This window comes from Leiobunum rupestre, chromosome 11 (assembly GCF_980474605.1).
Source record: "Leiobunum rupestre chromosome 11, qqLeiRupe1.1.hap1, whole genome shotgun sequence".
In the NCBI taxonomy this organism is placed as follows: Eukaryota; Metazoa; Arthropoda; class Arachnida; order Opiliones; family Sclerosomatidae; genus Leiobunum; species Leiobunum rupestre.
The window spans coordinates 50,598,593-50,617,160 of NC_143394.1; the positions used below are offsets into that span (position 1 = coordinate 50,598,593).

At 37.7% G+C, this 18,568-nt stretch overlaps 1 protein-coding gene across 1 annotated transcript; it reads right to left on the reverse strand.

The window, feature by feature from the left end:
- Positions 1–8,893: 8,893 nt before the first annotated feature.
- LOC149923219 (uncharacterized) lies at positions 8,894–9,388 on the reverse strand. The gene is made up of 2 exons (XM_090162369.1): positions 9,292–9,388; positions 8,894–9,237 (listed from the first exon to the last, which is right to left on the reverse strand). Exons 1-2 carry the CDS (start codon positions 9,386–9,388, stop codon positions 8,894–8,896), a joined length of 441 nt encoding a protein of 146 aa, XP_090018495.1.
- Positions 9,389–18,568: the final 9,180 nt, after the last annotated feature.

Consider the following 18,568-nt stretch of genomic DNA (forward strand, 5'->3'; position numbering starts at 1 on the left):
ATTGTACTATATATTTTGTCTTTCTTAGCCTGCAACTCACTATAGCTGCAACGTGACTTTTTAACGAAGCTTATTTCTTGTTGCGCAGGTGTTTGCTAGCGAAAGGCTACATGCTCCTGGGGAAGTGGTTCACGGAGCCCAGGGAGAAGCTGGACCAACCAACACCAAGCGCCCAGTTGACCTTTTCGCTGAACTTCTTCATCCACGGCGAGAGCACCATCTGCGCCAGCGTCGACGTCCGCCACCATACCGCCGTCAACAAACTGTCCAGGCAATGCATTCTAGCGGCGCAACGGGTCAGCACCGGAATCAAAGGTGCCTGGTTTATTTCATTCAAAACTACTATTCACTTTGTTTCAATCAGTTTTTTTGGATTTAATAAAGCCAGGGTCACACTAGAGCTTAAAACCCAGTTTAGGTTAGTTTAAATGCCAGTTTTGAAATCGCTTTACCCCGGTTCACTTATAGCCAAGGTTTAACGTCATTGCAATTATGAATAGAATTTTGAAAATAATAAAATGTATCCCAAAACAATTAGTTAATCTTGTTTACTTTACATACAGTAATATTATTTGACATTATTTAGAATTTTATTCCCATTATTTTTGAAAATATGAGCAATTTTACTTCCCCGCCTGGTCATTTTGAAAGCGATTCTAAGCGAACAATGATTTTAATACAAAATGTTAATAATACTAATAATAATAGTTGTTAAATATCAAATAGATGTTAATAATATAAGTCTTCCTCATCGGCATCTTCGTTGACAATGGCATTTAATGTTGGGGGTCGTTTTAGCCCTTGCACAGCAGCTACATTTTTGTTTAAAATGTTGGGAAACGGGGATGCAACGGCTGTCGATGTGGAATTTACTGCATTAGCCGGAGCTGGGGTTGAAAGGGCTGCTGTCATAGTTGTTGCTGAATTCGATGCCTCATAGCTTTGCGTTGTTGCCAAACAGAGGGGAAGTTTTCCGTTTTGCAATCACTCATTAAGTTAGATCCAGGAGTTTGGTATGGAGATAGTATCTGATTATGGTATAATTTCTAATTGTTAAATGACAATACCACGGGAGATATTTTAGTGGAAGTGGCTGAAACTAAATATGAGAGTGTTATTAAAATTACTTTACTTTCGAGCAAAAAAAACACCCTGTAAAGAGGAGTTGCAATTATGAGTGCCTATCGGTTACTACATAATGGTTGGTGGAGGTCTGCTAATTGGGAATGTAGCCACACCAAATGGTTTCGACAGTACTCTTGTCAATTATCGATCTTATTGATGGGTTCTGACAACATTACTAGAAAGCTACACTTTGAAAAAGTTGTTTAGTGTTTACCATCCAAGTCATTTAGACTGGACTAGCAACACAATTTTTGGAACCTAAGGTGAAATTGTTTGTTTCATAGTGGCTCCAAGATACTCACTCAGAGGTGGGAGCAGTATCAGGTTGGTGACGGTCCTACTCTTAAGTCACTGCCAGCTAAATAGATCTTTCCAATATCTCGGCGAAGCAGATCTAGCAGATAATAATAATAATAACCTACTTAAACTTGAAGGAGCGAGGGCAAAAACCAGCTATACACCACACTAAACACTAAACACTACTGGCGGCAATCAGAGGCGGACGGTTATCTTTGGGGCCCTGGACTAACACTGTTTGGGAGCTACCCAACTTTGGGTTAGTTGTGGCGACTCATTCACCATTTTGTCAAAAAGGTCTTGGTTTTTACATTTTATTTTTTTGACCGCGAAGGGGGCTCTTTGATTGAGTCCATATAGACCAGGCCTAAATCCGCCCCTGGCGAAAATTAATTTTTAACGCAAAATAACTAACTACAAAAGATAATACGTGTAGAAAAATGTATTAATCGGGATGGAGGGATAAGTGTTCAAAATTAAGTTAAGAAATTAGATTTTATTATCTCGAAAAATCTATATATTATCAACGGTTATTTTTATTTTGGCCTAGCCTTTTCAAATGAGAGGAAACATCAATATATTTCAGAAATATAGTAACAAAAGGGGGATTATCGTCAATATCCGGGCTTGGACGTTTTTTGAACGAAAATTTCCAACTCGGTTAGGAACGGGCTATTCGGATATTTTGTCCGCGTTTCGCAAGACGCATTCTTGACCCGGGAAATGGTAGGGGGTCTCTGGATTTCTTTTGGAATCGGCTAGAACGGCCAAAAACCCAAGACGAAACGAGCTTTTTAAAAAACACATCTCAATTCAACTACGGAGCCTCGGAGGAGTCGGTCCTTCGGTTTTTTTTCGGGGTCAATTGTGACTGCGCAGTGTTTTAGTAAATTTTAGTTACGACAACATATAAAATTTGTTGAACTTTAGACGTGGTGTTTGAATTATTAAATCGGTTTAGAAGTTAAGTTGTTTCTTCAGAGAGATGGTTCGATCACTTAGCAATCCTGCTAATGAAAAAGTGGCAAATAGATGACGCGCCCGACACTGTTTAGCCCCAATACATCTAAGTACTGAGGTACAGCCTAATTTATAGGAAATAGCGGAAAATTGAAATTTTACTATCTAACTGCAATCGCTTTAATTTTGGTTTCGTTTTTACACGAATTTTAAAGAGGTGTTACTAGACTCTTATTTCCTGTTAATTATTTAATATGTTCTAAAGTTCACGTTTGCTACTATTTTTACCTCTCTGTCTGTCTGTGTGTCTGTCCTGCGAACGCGTTCGCATTTTCCGTGCTAAGGTTAATCATTGCGTACGCAGTTTCTTGAAATCTCTGCGTTCGCAGTTGCTAGGACTAATTTGCGGTTGGGTTGGGTTTGGCTTTTGCTTTTTCGTTAACCGTCGTGAAGGTTTTAACTCAGTTTGATTGGGTATTTAGTTATTGTAATGTTTATGCGTAGGTTGTGAATGTTGAGTTTGTGTTATGATGGTTGTGGATTTTGAGTTCGTGTTATGACGGTTGTGAGTGTTGAGTTTGTGGTGTTTGTGTTATGATGGTTGTGGATGTTGAGTCTGTTGTGTTTGTAGGGCCGTTTCCTCTCCTACTTCTTTTTAATTACTTTGGGACGGACCGAGTGCTGAGTGTTAAGCAACCTCTCAACGTCCAATGGCAGGGTTTCCACCAATTGTACACGGCCTTCGTCTTAGTGTCTATTAGCGATTTATGGGTGCCGGGCCGGGAATCGAACCCGGGTCTGCCTCGTGCAAGAGATTTACTCTAACCACTCAGCCACCAACGCTTGTTAAATTACGGTGTTTTTCTAAAAAACAGCTTTGGCGAATGTCCTTAACAAAGTTATAACGTTAGGTACTATAATTTATTCTACATCATTTTAAATATTTATAAATTATATTAATCTTATATTTAATGCAATATTTATAAATTATATTAATCTTATATTTAATGAAATATTTATAAATTATATTAATCTTATATTTAATGAAATATTTATAAATTATATTAATCTTATATTTAATGAAATATTTATAAATTATATTAATCTTATATTTAATGAAATATTTATAAATTATATTAATCTTATATTTAATGAAATATTTATAAATTATATTAATCTTATATTTAATTAAATATTTATAAATTATATTAATCTTATATTTCATTAAATATTTATAAATTATATTAATCTTATATTTAATTAAATATTTATAAATTATATTAATATTATATTTAATTAAATATTAATAAATTATATTAATCTTATATTTTATTAAATATTAATAAATTATATTAATCTTATATTTTATTAAATATTTATAAATTATATTAATCATATATTTAATTAAATATTTATAAATTATATTAATCATATATTTAATTAAATATTTATAAATTATATTAACCTTATATTTTATTAAATAATTAAGTATTTTAATGTAAAAGTTGATCGTGATCAAGAATTGAACTCGGGTCGCATTGTTACCACGCGGATAGTTCACCGCCGAGCCATTGACTTTCTTAAGAAAAATGTTAAAGTAAAGGAACCATTATGATAAGGCGGGATTGTTTACTAAACGGATGAATACAATATCTGTGGATATTTTTTATTGAACTTAATTTTTTTATTTGTGTGAACTTGTTTTTATTTCGTCGGGAATTGAACCGGGAGCGCGGTTTTAGAACTTTGATTCGTTGCCGCTGTGTTATTGTTTTCTTTTACGTTGTGTTATAAATCTGAAATATATTATTAATTGTCAGTAGGTTTATTTTTTCGGATACGCTTTTTTGTTGTGTTTTTTAACTGATCTAGATTACGTTCTTTTTTGTCTAATCTTTGGTATTGTTGGTTTTTTCTGTCTTATATTTGTATCTACTATTTTTTAAGTTTATTTGCTTTTCCCCGCAAAATCGTCCATTTAGAGGAAGCTTTAAGAGCGTAAGTCATGCCCAAAAGCTTATCCGGTTTCATTATAATAACGTGAAAAATCGTATTTGTGAATGGTAAGGTGTTGCGCTTCTTGATATTATATTTTCTATTGCTTGATTTCTAAGTATTTGAACTAATTTATTGCTTGACTGCGTTATAATATTTTTCTATGAATTATTTTGATTCTGAAGTCTGATTGCTTGACTGCGTTATAATATTTTTCTATGAATTATTTTGATTCTGAAGTCTGATTGCTTGACTGCGTTATAATATTTTTCTATGAGTTTTGTTTCCGAAGTCTGATTGATTGGGTTGTTATTGTGTATTTTTCTATTCGTTATTTTTAATTTTTGATACTCTAATATTTTAAACTGGATATAGTATAACGTTACTTCTGCGTATTTCGAATGTGCGTGACGTGGAGGGTATTTTCACGTTATATTAGGATCAGTTTTTTTAATTTTAAATATCTTTCGTTTTATTTGTATTTGTTCTCGCTTTTTCAGTCGTATATTTTTATCGAGTTGTATACATCGTGCGCTTACACTTATGTTGGTCTGGTTTTTAACTGGGTCGTCATTACTTCGTAATTTATTTTAAACGTTTTCTCGACTGATTAAGATGTTTAATTTGAAATAAAATGAGCAGTAAAGATGCGGCAAGTATTTCGTAAGCGAGAAAAATACAAATACCCTCTGTAGATATGTCTTTCATTAAAATTGGCTTCGTATTATATTTAACTGATAAACTTGTTCTGTAAATATAGTTAAATTCAATTGTACATTGTTTTAGTACGTCTAACTCGCTGTTGTAACTACTTAATTTATATTATTCTGAATAAATTAAACTCGGTTGTTTCGTCTCAATTATTTTAATTATAATTAAAATTTTATACCGGGTGGGATTGAACCTGGATTACGTTTTTAGTAAATAACTCTGAATTGCGGAGATCTATCTTTAAGTGTCATCTCGAGAAATTAATACCGCTAGGGACAATTCTTCCGAGACGAGGTATATTTTGGCTTGCCAACTTGTTGTTTTTGCTATACACGGTGGTTGTTGGTGAATAAGAATTAGGGCGTTGTAATGAATTTTTTCTTTCAATTTAATAGTCTGATTTGATACGATTTTTTTGCACAGGGTGAATGTTTTATATCGGGCTGTGATTATTTACTATGTTGTAAACTTTATGGAAATTCTGGTGCGAATTTTTATATAGGGTGAACGTTTTAAATCTGACTGTGATTATTTGCTTTGTTGGAGACTTTCTGCAGCTAATTTTGATATAGGTGAATTTTTTATATCGGACTTGATTATTTACTGTGTTGGGCATTTTCTGGTGCGAATTTTGATACAGGATGAATGTTTTATTCGGACTGTGATTATTTGCTTTGTTGGAGAATTTCTGGAGCTAATTTTGATATAGGTGAATTTTTTACATCGGGCTTGATTATTTACTGTGTTGGGCATTTTCTGGTGCGAATTTTGATACAGGATGAATGTTTTATTCGGACTGTGATTTTTGAAATCTAAGACAGGGGTGAATGTTTTATATCGGACTGTGGTTTTTGAAATCTGGGACAGGGGTAAATGTTTTATTCGGACTCTGATTTTTGAAATCTGGGACAGGGTGAATGTTTTATATCGGACTGTGATTATTTACTATGTTGTAAACTTTATGGAAATTCTGGTGCGAATTTTTATATAGGGTGAACGTTTTAAATCGGACTGTGATTATTTGCTTTGTTGGAGACTTTCTGCAGCTAATTTTGATATAGGTGAATTTTTTATATCGGACTTGATTATTTACTGTGTTGGGCATTTTCTGGTGCGAATTTTGATACAGGGTGAATGTTTTATTCGGACTGTGAGGATTAACACATCAGCGGGATTGTATACGGAAATGTCTTTGACATCTTGTTAACCTCTCTTCGGACAATAGCGAATTTTTCTCTACACCTGTAACGTACAAGGCAGTAAGGCTTGTACGCTACAGGTACAAAGAAACATGATACGTCAATCGATTGAAAATATCATGCCCTAGCCGGCATTGTGAACATTTGTGAGATCGGGGCCCCGGAAGTGGGGCATTTGCTCATAGTAGTGGTTTTCGGCGCTTTTCGAATTTAAATGTACATACTTTATTATATTAAGACCGACTTGGTTGAATTATTTGAATATTAAATTTTTAGTTAGTACTGTAATGCCAAATATTTAAGTTTTATATATTCGAAATGCCAAATATTTAAGTTTTATATATTCGAAATGCCAAATATTTAAGTTTTATATATTCACAATCAATGAGTTTAACTAAGTATATATTCCCCAGTTCTATTATTTCTAGCTTAAAAATGCAGTAGTTCTTCCCAAACATTTGTTTCCTATTTTCGTTTTTAGTTCCACATCGATATATACATATATATATATATATATATATATATCGAATTGGGACTATTGCTATGGATGGAATGTCGTTAAGTGTTGTAGTTTGTTTGTTTGGCGTGGAAAAGCGACGACACTGTAGATGGAGCTGCGAAAAAAAAATTTTATAAATTATATTATTGACGACCCCGGGATTTGAACCCAGATAGCTGCTGGCCGCGTAATCTCCAAAAACCAAGCGAGCCACGGCGTTCTCTTCAGTCTGTACTCGGAACTTCTAGTCGTTTTTAGCGACGCGGGGGGACTTGGCTAGTTAAGTTGTCGCAATTGCCGTTCTTTTTTCCGCGTTATTTTACGTATATTTACGGCGTTTAAGGTCAAGTGAACATCAAACTTCGCCTCTCTCCCTCCCTCCCAACCAAGTGGATTTTCACGAAGGGTGACACGGGCGTGGCGGGAAGTTTGAATTACAGTGTGGGGCTACACAACTTTTACCGATGGCCAGTTTCAGGTTGTTAATTCGTAACTGGCGATAACTGGGAGAGCTAAATTTAGGTAACTAGCCGACTGAAAAACCTATTACCTTTGCGACTTCAGATATTGTCGTGTGAATTTTGAAATAAAACTACTTGTTTGCGAACTTTATTTGATTTTATTTAATTTTACTATTTTTAATTTACGTTGCCCATTTGGTACTTACTAACAATTTTTCTCCATTTGGGAGTAACAATTTCCTGCCTCCTTCCGAGGTTTCTAAATTTCATCTGTCTTAATTGACAAAGATTTCCAACGGCTCCCTTCGAGAGAGGGGGAAGCGATGGAGATTTCTTGGAATTGTCACGAAGCTCCAACCTTGAAGGTCAGAGTTCGGCCTTGGTACGTTTGGGACAATATGTGCCCGGTACGATATCCGCCTCTCTCCAAGAAGACCGTTTTACAAAAGGATGGGAGGGAATTTCCCTCCCGCAACATTCTTTTAGCTCTATTTCTCAGAATGTGGCCTACTTTCAAATTTACCCTTAAAGGGAATAGAGCATGGTTACATTTTCTTTAAATGATTACAAGATTTTACAATACAATTTCATTTAATCAATTACAGTTATACAGTTAATTTAATTTCAAGAACGCAAAGTTTTAATTACATATAGGAAAGAATTAATAAACAACAACAAACAAATATACACTTATTTTCTATCTTTTTAACACTCCCCCCTAAATAACATGGAATTTACATGAAATGTTATTCACACAAGGGTAAATGTCGCCAACCTATTCCTTATCAAAAATTTCTAAGGAGTATAATAATGATAAAACGCGCTTAATAATATTGCCGTTTGGCATTCTAACCAAATACGATCTAAATGGACTATTTCTTCCCTTTGCCTGAGCTATCACCCCTATACGCCACATGTGCTTTGGTACCTTGTCATCATGCACCATGACCACTTCCCCTACTTCCATTGTTTTAATTAGTTTTTCCAATTTGACGTTATGCGCGGAGCGCAACTCCATCAGATATTCGTGCCGCCAGCGTCGCCACAATCGGTTCACTAAAATTTCCCGATGTCTCAATCTACGGGCCATTTCTCGCTGCGAATTTGGAATTTCGTTTATTATCGACTCTTGTATTGGAGGTAGGCAGACCGGTCATTTTGTCAAAAGTAAATGAGCGGGAGTGAGCGGTGAAGGTTCGTTAGGGTCATTAAAAACATATGTAAGTGGTCGTGAATTTATTATTGCTTCGGTTTCCAGTAGCACTGTTTCGAGCTCTTGATAATTTAATGACTAAAATCTTAATACTTTGCGTAGAACCGACTTGGTTGTTCGAACGAGGCGTTCCCAGAAACCTCCCCACCACGCTGCTCTCTCCGCGATAAATTTCCAGGTAACTCCTTTCTCCCCAAAATATTCTTGAATTTCTTTGCCACTGAGGCTTTCCCAAATTAATTTTAGATCAGCTGACGCTCGCTTAAAGGTTTTCGCGTTGTCGGTGAAGACCGTTTGGGGTAGTCCTCTCCGTGCCACAATCCGACGAAATGCCAAAAGAAATTCATAGCTTGATAAATTTGGAACCAGTTCTAGGTGTACCGCTCTGGTGATAGCGCAGGTACACAAACATATATATGATTTTTCCAATTCATTATTTACCTTTTATGTAAAGTGGTCCGGCGAAGTCTATTCCTACGACCTCAAATGCTTGAGTTTCCTGAAATCTCTCTTTGGGAAGAGGCGCCATCGGCGCTTCTCCTGGTTGCGCTCTCGCTCTTTTGCACATCACGCAACGCTTGACTATTTCTTTTGACAACTGCCTTCCCGCGATCACCCAGTACCTTTCTCGAGCCTGTGTTAGGGTACTTTGAATACCTAAATGCGAAATTTGTTCGTGGCAACGCATTATCAGAAGCTCAGATAAACGATCATTTTTAGGTAGGATGATAGGGTGCTTTTGTTCCTCGGTGAGATCTGATTCCTGAAGACGACCTCCTACGCGGAGAAGTCCGTCATTCAGAATCGGTTTTAGCTAGGCGATATTTGAACTCTTATTTACCGTTTGATTTTCTTTTATGGCAATTATTTCTTCGGAAAAATGTTCTTGTTGGGCGCTTTGAACCCACGCTATTTCGGCTTTTCTCATCTCCTCCGCGGTGATAGGTCCGCTCCCCGTTGGAACTCTTCTACGCGGTGATTCTGAATATTTTATTTATCGAATTGTGCCTCTTCAAATCTATGGTGTCGTATAAGGGAATTTCCCTTTTCTTACATTGGACGACCATTACAGTCTTTCGAAGTTCTTCATTTGATTGGATTTGTTCTTCCTTTGTAAGAACTACTGGCGTGGCAGGCCAGTTTGAATTTTCTGACTTTAACCATTTTGGTCCTTCCAACCAGAGACTATTCGTGACCAGATCATTTGCCTTGGCTCCGCGCGTTGGAACGGTGCCTCCGATATTATTAATAATAATATTGGAGGCACCGGTTGGAATGTCCGCCGGATTATCTGACCCGCTACAATGATTCCAGTCTTGAGGTCTCGTGAATTTTTTTATTTCAGTTACCCGGTTTTGAATGAACGGTAACAAGAATTTTGCTGACTTGACCCAGTCAAGCGCGATCCACGAGTCGGTCCAATAGTAGGTTTTAAGAACTTTAGAGTGGCACGTCTCCCTTACCTGATCTGTTAACCTGGCTAACAGCAGACATCCCATCAGCTCCAGGCGTGGAATCGTCAGTGGTTTGAGGGGAGCCACTCTCGCCTTTGAGGTAACGAATGACACTCCTACTGCGTTTGAAGCTGTAACGTAACGGATATAAATGACAGCAGCGTAAGCTTTAAAACTGCTGTCACAAAACCCGTGGAGCTCAATATTTACGATATTTTCTTTTGCTTTGAAGTAGCATCTACTGATCTTCACCTTTCTTATTTCGGGCATTTCTTGACACCATTGAAGGAACTTGGTTTTGATTTCTTCTGGTATTTCATCGTCCCATTTTAATTTTTTACTTTCGTCATCTTTTTTGTCTCCCCATAGAAGTTGAAACAACATTTTTGCTCGTATAATATACGGCGCTAAAAACCAACCAGATCATAAATTTGGGCAACTGCGCTTAAAACCTTCCTCTTGGTAGCTTGTACGGTTTGCAGTAAATTTTCTAATTTGGTAAGGTCGAACGAGAATTCATCGGAATTTGGATTCCATAGCAGTCCTAGTATTTTGTCCTTCTCGGGGTTTTCGTCTCCTGTCATTTTAACGTTTTCTTTCGCCGCAGCTGCTTTATTTCCCCATTTTTCGCGAAGATCTGTCGAATTGGTCTTCCATTTTTTTAAATTCATGTTTGCCGCACTCATTATGTTCGTAACGTTCTTGGACAGCACGTATGCCTTTTCAACCTCCTCCTCCCCACTCACGAAATCATCTACATAAAGATCTACATTTAATGATTTGTATTCTTTTGATTCGGGATCAACGTTTTCTTCTATATGGTGCTTTATCGTGGCGGCAAGGAGGTAGGGACTCGAGGTTACCCCAAATGGCACTTTAGTCATCCTCAGAATTTCAAATTTGTCGTCTCCCAGACGCCCATTCAATTCCTTTACCCCCAGGAATCTCACTGAATCCCTGTCTTCCTCGGCTAAGGACACTTGAAGAAACGCCTTTTCAATATCGGCTACTATCGCTATGCGGTGATTACGAAATCTTAAAACTAACTGAAGCAACCCAGGATTTAAATTTGGCCCACTTGCTAAACAATTATTGAGGGATCGTACCCCCTTTGCGTGCGCTGAACCGTCGAGCACGACACGTAGTTTTGTCGTAGAACTCGAATCTCGTCTTACTCCTTGGTGGGGGACGTAAAAAGTACCTACGGATTCCTGCTCTGGCGCTGGCTCGATAATAGAGACTTGGCACTCCGTAGCTTTGGCCATGGCCGCCATTGTGGTCATATTTTTCTCCCCACGATAAAAACTATTGAAAAAAAAAACTGTGACGTAGCACTGCTAAGTCCCTATTCCTAATTTCAGTTGCTCTTCAATTATTCGTTTATAGTCCTGATAGAATATTGGATCCTTGTTAAAGCGCTGGATTAGATTTTTCATTCTTTTACTTGCTACCGCGAAATTGTTAGGTAATTGTTCTTTTGGAACCCTCCAGGGAAAGCTAACGCAATATCTTCCCTTGACAAATTTTACAGTTTCCTGAAATTCCTCCACGACGTTGTCGTCAGAGGCATCCTTTTCTCCGCTTTCTCTTATTCCCAAAGCTTCAATTTCCCAAAATTATTTAATAATTTTCAAAATTTCAGCTTCCGCAGCTACACTGATTTTGACGGTTTGAACGCAAACTGCGCCAACCGCTACGTTTTCTTGCCCAGCCGGGCCCTGTATGGCCCACCCTAATTTTGTTCTTACCGCTACGAGGCCTTTGGTAATTCTTTCAAAACCTCCGTCCGCCACTTCAAAATAGCAATCCGCGCCGATAAGAATTCCAATGCTTGCCATGTTTGGCGTAGATTCGCTTGGCGCGTCGGCCAGGGGGAGCCCCTTTCTTTTCATTATTTTTTCTACTTCGCTAGATTTGACCAAGGTAAGCGCGTCGCAGAGGTATGGAACCTCTATAGCCTTTATTTGGATAATCTCCCCAATTCCGTTTACATTCTGGAGAGTCAATTTTACCGTTCTTCTTAAAGATTTTGCCGGATTTTCGTTTCTGAAATTTTGAATTTCCATCATTTCTTCGTCAATGACGGGTAGATTTATTGCGAGATATTTCTTCTCTTAAGGCGGGTTTATAAAGGAGCGAGAAAATCCAAAGAAGCTTGTGCATGAAGCCGAAAGCTGATCGACGCTATCGGAAAAAGCTTTCGGAATCTGCCTCTGCACCGTAAGCTACTGTTTACAAAAGCGCTTGTCGTGCTGAGCCCGTTGCTCAACTTGACGTGATCACGTGGTGTTTTTTTAGTATAAATGGCGGCTACAAAAAAGTCGAAAAATTGTGGTGCTGAATGCAGTTTTTTATTATTGCTTCAAAAACGAAAATTGTTAATTTTAAAAAAGATAAATAAATTAAATTAAAAAAAAACAATACATCCACGAAGGTCATAGAACGGGTTGCCTTATTATTGGTTAAATACGACCACGTGATTGCAAGCGAGAGCCGAGACCCTAGAAAAACACGCGAGAATATCAAACGGAGTTTGATGCCGCCAGCGTCGGAATTCGGCGTAAGCTGTCTGCTACAGCAAGTAGGAAATCGGCTCTCACTTCTTTGTAAACGCTTACGCGGGAGCCGACGCTGACGAAAAAGTTTCAGTTTCTACAAAAAGCTTCAGCTTTTCGCTTGCTTATAAACCCGCCTTTACGAAACATGCCTGACTTCCCGTGTCAAGCAAGCAGCGCACTATTTCGCTGTGGTTTGAGCCATTTGGGCTTCTTACTATCGCTTGCGCAGTTTGAAAGAGAACTGATCTTTGGCCTTCCGATACCGCCCTCACTACCTTGACAGCCGTCTCTTCAGCGTGTGGTGGTTTCGATTGCCCTTTCGAAGGGACTGCTCGTTTTTTAGCTTTCGCTCTTTTATTGGCTGAATTATGCTCGCATAACGCGACATTATGTTTCCCCCTAATTATTTTGCAATTTTTAAATTGAGAGATACATGATATAGATTCGTGGCCGTACCTTATACAATTAAAACACCTTCTCGTGTCTTTTAATATTTTGTCCTTTCCTTCGACGGGGTAATTTTCGCATTTTTAAGAAGAATGCTCGTGCAATTAGCAAAATATGCAAAATAAAATTCTAGGTTCTAGACCTCTATTTGCTACTTGGGTGGAAAGCGCGGCGGCGGTGCTGGTCCTAGGCAGATTATTTTTCATGTTTTCTTGTTTCTGAGATTTCCTTTCGGGCATCCCTTTATTGGATTTTTTGCCTCGCATCATGGCGCATGTTTCTCTACCTTCCACCTCTAATCTCAAAAAGGATACCAAAGCCTCTATGTCCCAATCAATATTTCTACCTCTAGCCATAGTATATTTAAGCCTAATATCCTGGGGTATACAGCTAATCAACACCGGACACAATGACACTGAAGTTGCTCTTATATCTACATCTAAAGCCTTTAATCCCCTTATATTAGATTCGCAGGTGTCATATAGTTTTCTTAAGGCACTAACATCATTTGAGTCTTCTACCTCTTCTAAAGCTCTAAGCTTGTTCATTAAATTTTCGACCACAAGGTCGGGTCTTTTATATCTATTTTCTAATAATTTTAGCACGACATCATAATTTTCCGCGGACACCTTTAAGCCCGCGATAGCTAATTTTGCTTCCGCACTCAATAAAGACAGTAAATAATAATATTGTTGTACCTTAGTTAGTCCTTCTCTTTCTACGATCGTAGATTGAAATTGACTCCACCAATCTGGCCACTCTTCATAGTCCCCGTAAAACGTTTGAAGCACTAGTGTTGGTAATTTCGCCACCTTTGTAGTCTGTATTGAACCGCTCACAGAATTGTTTCCGTTAGTTTCAAATTCTTTAATTTTTCTCTTGGCTCTAGTTTGGCAGAGAGTTATTTCCTCTTGAACGGCTTCCACTTCCTCCTGTTGAGCTTGAAGTAAGTCGAGCGTCAAGTCGTCTGGTAAATACTTCCACACCTTTTCGTCGATGTCCCGTAGAGCGGCCTCTTTTAACTCTAATACGGACAACAGGTCTCCAATTTCACAAACCGTTGATGCTGTTGTAGGTGCATTCGTAGGAACTGCTAGTTCATTTTGAATTTTCTTGGCGCTATTGCACACCACTTTTCTTTTGGAACTCAAAATGTCGTACTGAGATGTCATTTTTTCTTAATTTTGTACACAGCCTCCAATATCTAATGTCTCGAAGAAACCCTATTCCCGGGTTTCGGCACCAAACTGTTAATTCGTAACTGGCGATAACTGGGACTCTGGGAGAGCGAAATTTAGGTAACTAGCCGACTGAAAAACCTATTACCTTTGCGACTTCAGATATTGTCGTGTGAATTTTGAAATAAAACTACTTGTTTGCGAACTTTATTTGATTTTATTTAATTTTACTATTTTTAATTTACGTTGCCCATTTGGTACTTACTAACAATTTTTCTCCATTTGGGAGTAACAATTTCCTGCCTCCTTCCGAGGTTTCTAAATTTCATCTGTCTTAATTGACAAAGATTTCCAACGGTTCCCTTCGAGAGAGGGGGAAACGATGGAGATTTCTTGGAATTGTCACGAAGCTCCGACCTTGAAGGTCAGAGTTCGGCCTTGGTACGTTTGGGACAATATGTGCCCGGTACGATATCCGCTTCTCTCCAAGAAGACCGTTTTACAAAAGGATGGGAGGGTATTTCCCTCCCGCAACATTTCTGGCCAATTCGCGGGACCCCACACCCTGTGTACAGTCTGTTACCAAAGTCTTCGACAAAGGGAGTTTTTGCATTTACCTTAAATTTTCTTGAAACGTGTAAACGATTGAAAAATGAAACCGAAAGCAATTTTTAATACTTTTTTATTTCCTTTCACGCGGAGTTGTCGTATTTTGCAAAGCGATAATAGTTACGGCGGAAACGCCAGATGTCGTTTTTGACAACTTCCTAAATAATAACAGGGGCGTAGGAACCGGGAGGGGCAGGGGGGGGAATGCCCCTACCTAGAATTTGGCTGGGAGGACAACTAATGCTATTGCCCCCTCCAACCTTTGGTCAGTTGAAATCTTTAAAAGGCTCAATTTATCATTTTAAAAGCATATACAGTTTAAAGAACCTCAACTGTGTTTAAATTTCAGTCTTTTCACGCCAATTTACATAGTAGTAACAAGTACACATGCATTCGGAGAAGCTACACTCCATTAAAAATTAAAAACCATTCTCCAGACCCCTTTTCGTTTATCTTTGCCCCCTCCAACTTCTAGAACGTTCCTACGCCCCTGACCCCTGAAACCGGCATTTTCGGATTCAGGGTGGTCAATTCATATTTAAAAAGTGTCACTGTCATTTCTCTACCACTAACGGTTGAGGAGCTATAGCCGGTTGCAATTTTCGATTCCATTTGGGAAAACTAAAAGACGTCAAATATCACTTGTTGTATTCTCCCGATAATGCAGAGCTTTTCAACAAACAAACCTTATTTTCAAAACCAGGTAACTCGAGAAATTCGGTTTGTCTAAAAATTAATTTTAATTAACGTGATCGCGTTTCACTACCTTATTTACAAAACCAGGTAACTCAAAAAATAGTTTGGTCTAAAAATATATTTCAATTATTTAAAGTGTTCGCGTTTCGCTACTTTATTTCCAAAAACCAGGTAACTCGAAAAATGAAATTCCTCTTGGGTTTGTTATGTTAATGTAAAAGATGATTGGAAATTTATTCAAATTTATATTGAATGTTTAAAATATAGTTAATACATCGGGGGGATTGTGTGTACTCAAATGTCCGTGACAACTTGTTCTTGTCTCTATTGGTTATTATTCAGCCAATCCGATGATAGTAAAAAAATCTGGGTTGATGTTGATAAACTCCGCACAAAAGGTTTAAGATCTCAAATATGAAAATTAATATATCAGGTGAAGTTAGTGTTTTTACTAATAATAAACGAAATTGTTGTAAGCGCCAATATAATAACGAGTAGGTAGATGGCGATACCTTATCCATATACCTGATCACTGCCCTTTTCTTTATTATTTTTGCCCCCTCTTTACCCCACGGAAGGGGGAAGAGAGACCCGCTCGTCGAGAGGGACGGCCCGGGGGACAAGTCACGAGCATTGTGTTTTACGACTCCGACCGCTGAGTACGCGTAGAATAACCGCTAACAAATGTAACCTTAACTTTGATTAAACTTTATAATTTTAACTATCACCACGTATTATTATTCTACGACATGCTTGCACACTTTTATATCTTGTTCCGATATAATAATTCATCATTCACTTTGAACGCTTTTAAAATCTTAAATTGCGTATGAAGTGATGAACTGCCATACCAGAAATACATGAACCGAAATTATCAGCGAGCAAATTTTTCTCGGACGGCAATTTCTCCGCGCGACAGGGGAGGGTCGAATAGTGAGGCCTTGTTTATTTTCCGCCTCCCGCGACTACAGGGAAAATTTCGAATGCACCATGGGTAACTAGACCGCCATCTAGTGAGGCTAAGAGAAATTATTTCATCGAAGAATATCGTGCGAAACGTGGTCTGCAAACCTAGGCTTAGCTGTGTTTTGTTATTGATAGAGGTCAGTGGAAGGCGGTAGCTGCCGCAGCTGTCGAAAATGGAAAAAAGTAGATGAATTAAACACCTTTTTAACTCATCTTACTAGACCATATATGTATGAAAGAACAGAGAAATACAAGAGTTTTATTAGAATCAGAAAATATTCAGAATTATTTAATGGAGCTACTTAAGATATATGAAACCCAGATAAAAATATAACGGTATATTTTTATGAAGAAAAGATGTAGTAAAAAGATTAACTCAATTGCCATACTTATTACGCTACTTGTGTCAGTGCCTTAGAGGGGGGGGGCACAAGGGGCATTTGCCTCCCCAAAATGTATGGTCGTACGTACCAATCAATTTAGCATTAATTTCAGATTTACGTAGTATGAATTAGATTGCCTAAATGTTCAGGATGGCATGTAAATAATTCGTTGTATCGAGTTTATTTTTTTAATAAATTCGTTGTTGTTTTCAGATATTTGTTCCCGCTTTAATTCTTTTCATGATTTTTCTGGGAAATTTCTTGACAACTACAAGAGTCATTCATCAAAAAGTAAGGGAAAAATTGCAATTTAAAAATGTTATCAATCGCAAAAAGGGTTTTCAAGATTCCAATTTGTTGGCTTCTTTTTTTTCTTGTAAAAACATGTTTCCGCAAAATGATTTTATTTTTTTAGATTCCTTGACCACTAATTAACAATCAGAAAAAAAAATTAACAAAAAAACAAATTGGATTCGCCGTAAAAAAAAACATTTCACTTAGCACTTTTTTTAATTTAGTAGTATCTTGCCGTTAAATTTAATTCTTCATCGGTCCTACCTCACCCAATACGTACAAAAATGTCGAAATATTATGTATTTTCCGAGATAAATATTGGCGGTAAGTAACAATTTTATATTTTTCATATCTTTCTAAATAATAAATTGCGCTTAAAACTTTTGGCATTTCTGTAATCCTTGACAAATAATACACCTAAAACAATAAACAAAAACCAAAAGAAACAAAAGGTGCTATTCTTAAAAATTCCCAAATGTTGTTACTGTACCGAAAGCAATGTTAGAATTTAGTTCTTCCATGCAAAAATACGCGTTTTGCGGTTGTTTGATAACAGTGTCCTCAACATCGTTTAATAAATTAGAGAGATGCATGGAATCGGTTTTTTACCATATACCGTGGTTACCGCGGGAATGGACGGGAATGGATTTTCCCCCATTTTATATACATAATGTACTATTAAGGGATTGGCCCCCTTAAATAGAATTTAGTTCGAGTGAAACGGGCGAATCCAATGTAAATATTTCATTATTATGGGAGTGTCTCTTCTCACAAGCGCTTTGCGCCGTTAACTCCTACACCTACAGCTACAGCTACTCGTACTCGTATCGTATGCCAGGCCGTGACTGCACGGACTTCCAAGTTCCAATGAATCCCCTCCCTCCCCACGGTGACAAGAATGCATATATTTATATTCAGGGATAATTAGGCTTAAAATGTCAAAAAAAAATTTAGACAAGGGAGGGTTAAGACCTCCCATTTGGGCCTACCTTTGACTGTACAAAATTTCCACCCGCTTCTCGACCCCCCTTAACATTCACATATTTCGACCCCCTTGAGGAATTTCTGGCTACGCCACTGTGTCAAGTGTTATTACCATGATATTTATATTTCTTAACGAATAACGTTTACAGATTGGCTCCCCTAGTTATGGAAAGGTCAAAATCTCATTTAAATAAAATTAAAATTACAACCTTTTATAACTAAACCCCTTCTGATATTTGGTATCCCTAAAAATTGCCTTTAATCCAATTATAAAGTTACAGTAAAAGCTACGAGGTAGACCTGGAATTTAAATTAAATATCCAGCTAAGGCTTAGTTAAAGAGACCCTTCCAATTGTCTGTCCTTTCCACATCTCCCCCGAATCCCGCCAAACTGGCACCAGCGAAAGAAAGAGAAAAGTCGATTACAACACGGAAAACCATTCCAGAACGCCTAGAAACTAGAGAGCAGGGCCGGCGTTAGGGGGGTTAATCGGGGCAAAAGTACCCTGGACCCGGGCCTCCGAAAGCGGCCCGCCGA